Genomic DNA, 3,050 nt, shown 5'->3' on the forward strand with positions numbered 1-3,050 from the left:
TTAGAAAAAGTATGATATATAAAATAAATTATATATATATATATATTAAATTTAAAAAAATATTATTTAATTTATAGGATAACATCACATGTGCACGTATATATTTAACATGATTATATATATTTTTTAAACCAAAGTATAAAATATGCCTCTAGTCTCGAAAGAATATAGCTAATATGTAATTTAGTAATATAGTCTTGGCAAATATTTTATAATAAACTTTATACATACACAGCTCTCTATGAATTAGTTTAAAAATGCAAAGTGGACATTTCACAATTATTTTATAGTCAGATGATGGTTTTGCTTGCTTCTATATTTTTTTTTAAATCAGACGTTGCAACATGATGAGAGATACATTACCGATTATTTTTAAAATAAGAAATTTATTGAAGAAAACGGTATGTATGTATATATATATACATACTTATCTCCTCTCATCAGTATCTTATTATAGAACTCTTATAAATTATTAAAAATGTATAAACATATAATAATGATAATATATAAACATATTCATGATATTATAAGATCTACTTAAATGCATACAAGTGAAATTACATAAAGATATTAAAACCGTCTATAATAATTTATATCATATTTTTTAAAATTTTATTGATTGAAAGACGAATTGTTCAAAATATTACAATTTTCATGATACAAAATACTCAAATTATAGAATTATCATGCTGTATCTTTTTATGCTATTGTTTTATGATAATATATATATCTCTTAGTGTGTGCTGTGAACATGTAGTACATTAATATTATGTGTTAGACAAGGAGATTTCATGTGTCAAGTTTTTGTTTTAAAGTTTAATTTTTTTGTAAAGTATTATTTATTTTTTGATGAAGTTTCTAGAAAAGCTGACATTATATTTGTTATTAAAGCCCATGCTTATTAGCTATACCGCTTGTGTATACGATCTTGTATTGCTTTTTATTTATAGATTATTTATTATTGCTTACTGAAAATAAATTGTCTCAGAATATTCTAATTTTAGTTTTGTGAATTACCTATTTTATCCAATGATATCCTGCTCCTAACAAATATCTAATAAACATCTGCACTTCCTCTATCTTTGTATGTTTTTTTCTCGCTATATTTGGGTATGCATTTGTTATTTATATATTTTGGTATGCATGGGTGCAAGTGATATTGTCTCGGCACTTATTTGTACTAATTATACCTCCTTCACGTCTATAGAAGTAGTGTAGTGTCGTAATATATCCACAACAGTGCTATAGATGAGTATAATTAACATAAAAAGCAATAAAATAAAGTAAAATTATCTAAAATATAAAAATATATAACATGTTTTTTTACAATTAAGGAAATTATATATGGTAGAGATTATATAGAAAATGTGTAAAAGTATTGCTATGAAGTTATTATCTGCACATATTGATCCTATATCAAGTTGTTGAAGTGTAAGCTGATAAGCAGTAATATACATAACTTTCCGCTGATTAATTAGACGGGAATTTTTGTGTGTGCTTGCATACTGTAGATATAGATCATTTATATATAAATATTGAACTGGATCTACAGATTTAGAAATTATATATAACATGTACATTATAAACTTTTTTATCATAAAAAATACAATTTACAATAATCGCAATAATGTTTCTTTTGGCTCCTCATTTTTTTTACTAATTACGTGGAAGGAATAAAATTAAAAAATATTTTTTTCAGAAAAAATTACTTCTGCAATATTCTAAAATGTGTCAAATATTGATAAATATGTCGCAATATTGATAAGTATCTCGATTGTCAATATTATCGCTTGTCAAGGAGATATAAGATAGAGATATCCAATATCAGCTTTGCCAGCAGTTTAAATTTGGCATAACGCATTCTCTACAACAGTATATGATAAAATCGGCTGCTCGTGCTAACGAGATATCGTGTATCTGTCAGTTTCGTTCCGGACTATCTATTTTAAACAAATCAGTCGTGCAAATATGAGCTGTCCAACGAAAGAACAAGTGAAAAGTAAAAGTAATAAGCGTGCTTATATAATGCTCAAGTGTCCAGTGTTCAAAAATCGCGTTACGTTCACTTACGCGTATCAGATATAAGATAAAGAAACAATGCGTATTTAAAAAAATATATGTTTATGACATGTATGAAGCACATCCAAAGAAACCTAAAGCAAACAGGAATAAAAATGATGTATATGAAATTGTCATAGCAAAAATAATTCATGCAAAAATAAAATCAAGTGTAAAGAATAATTATAATGTTATAATTGTAAAATGTAATTATATGCACTCACATGAAGATAATTTTGAATTTATAATTATAACGAGATGAAAAATTTAAAAAAAAAAACCGACGCAGTTATAATCTATATGTATATTTTTTGAAAACATTTTCCTAAATGAGAATTGTGTTTATTCTTCGTACAGAAGCACAGGAAAATGCTGACGAGTACAGTAATGAGGTGGAGCAATTACGCGGTACAGTGGCCAGAAATGAAGAGGAGAAGCAAAGATTGGAGGCGGAACTATTGCAAATTAAAGAGATGTTGCAACGCGAGGTGGCTCGGGCAGATGCCGAAAGTCGCAGAAGCAACGTCATTATAGCCGAATACAAGCAGGTATTTATAAAATATTATTATATTCCCCATACACAGTACGATTTTAAATATTACATAGAATTGTAAAAAACGCATATTTATATTGTTTCAGATCTGTCAGCGTTTGGAGGACGATTACAATGCCGCAAAGACAACGTTGAGCGAATTACGAGTGCGTGATCTCTGATTCAATTTGCGCGATCGCGTTAACATTGTATCGCGTACAGAAATAAAATAACTGATACTGTTTCAGGCAAAGGTTTCAAAATGTGAGAAATGCAGGACATGTATAATGGATTCGTCGAATATCTTAGCGGATATCGCGCATCCTTTGGAGAATCGAATAGATCCTATGCTTCATAGAGTGCAGGAAAGGGTGCGCGAATTAGAGTTGGAATTGGCGCAGACAAAGTTGGCTCATGTTGAGGCAGAGTGTCGAAATCAGGTGATGAGAATATAATATAT

At 28.3% G+C, this 3,050-nt stretch overlaps 1 protein-coding gene across 12 annotated transcripts in view; it reads left to right on the forward strand.

Moving 5' to 3' along the window:
• LOC115243418 (rab GTPase-activating protein 1-like) overlaps positions 1-3,050 on the forward strand; it is a 17,550-nt gene that overhangs the window by 10,816 nt on the left and 3,684 nt on the right. For all 12 annotated transcript variants that reach the window (XM_029820386.1, XM_029820392.1, XM_029820393.1 and 9 more), the window contains 3 exons: positions 2,416-2,606; positions 2,698-2,757; positions 2,839-3,030. In XM_029820386.1, coding sequence (XP_029676246.1) covers positions 2,416-2,606; positions 2,698-2,757; positions 2,839-3,030 — 443 coding nt within the window. The remainder of the gene's footprint in view (positions 1-2,415; positions 2,607-2,697; positions 2,758-2,838; positions 3,031-3,050) is intronic.

Source organism: Formica exsecta, unplaced genomic scaffold (assembly GCF_003651465.1).
Source record: "Formica exsecta isolate Colony F162 unplaced genomic scaffold, ASM365146v1 scaffold72, whole genome shotgun sequence".
Classification (NCBI taxonomy): domain Eukaryota; kingdom Metazoa; phylum Arthropoda; class Insecta; order Hymenoptera; family Formicidae; genus Formica; species Formica exsecta.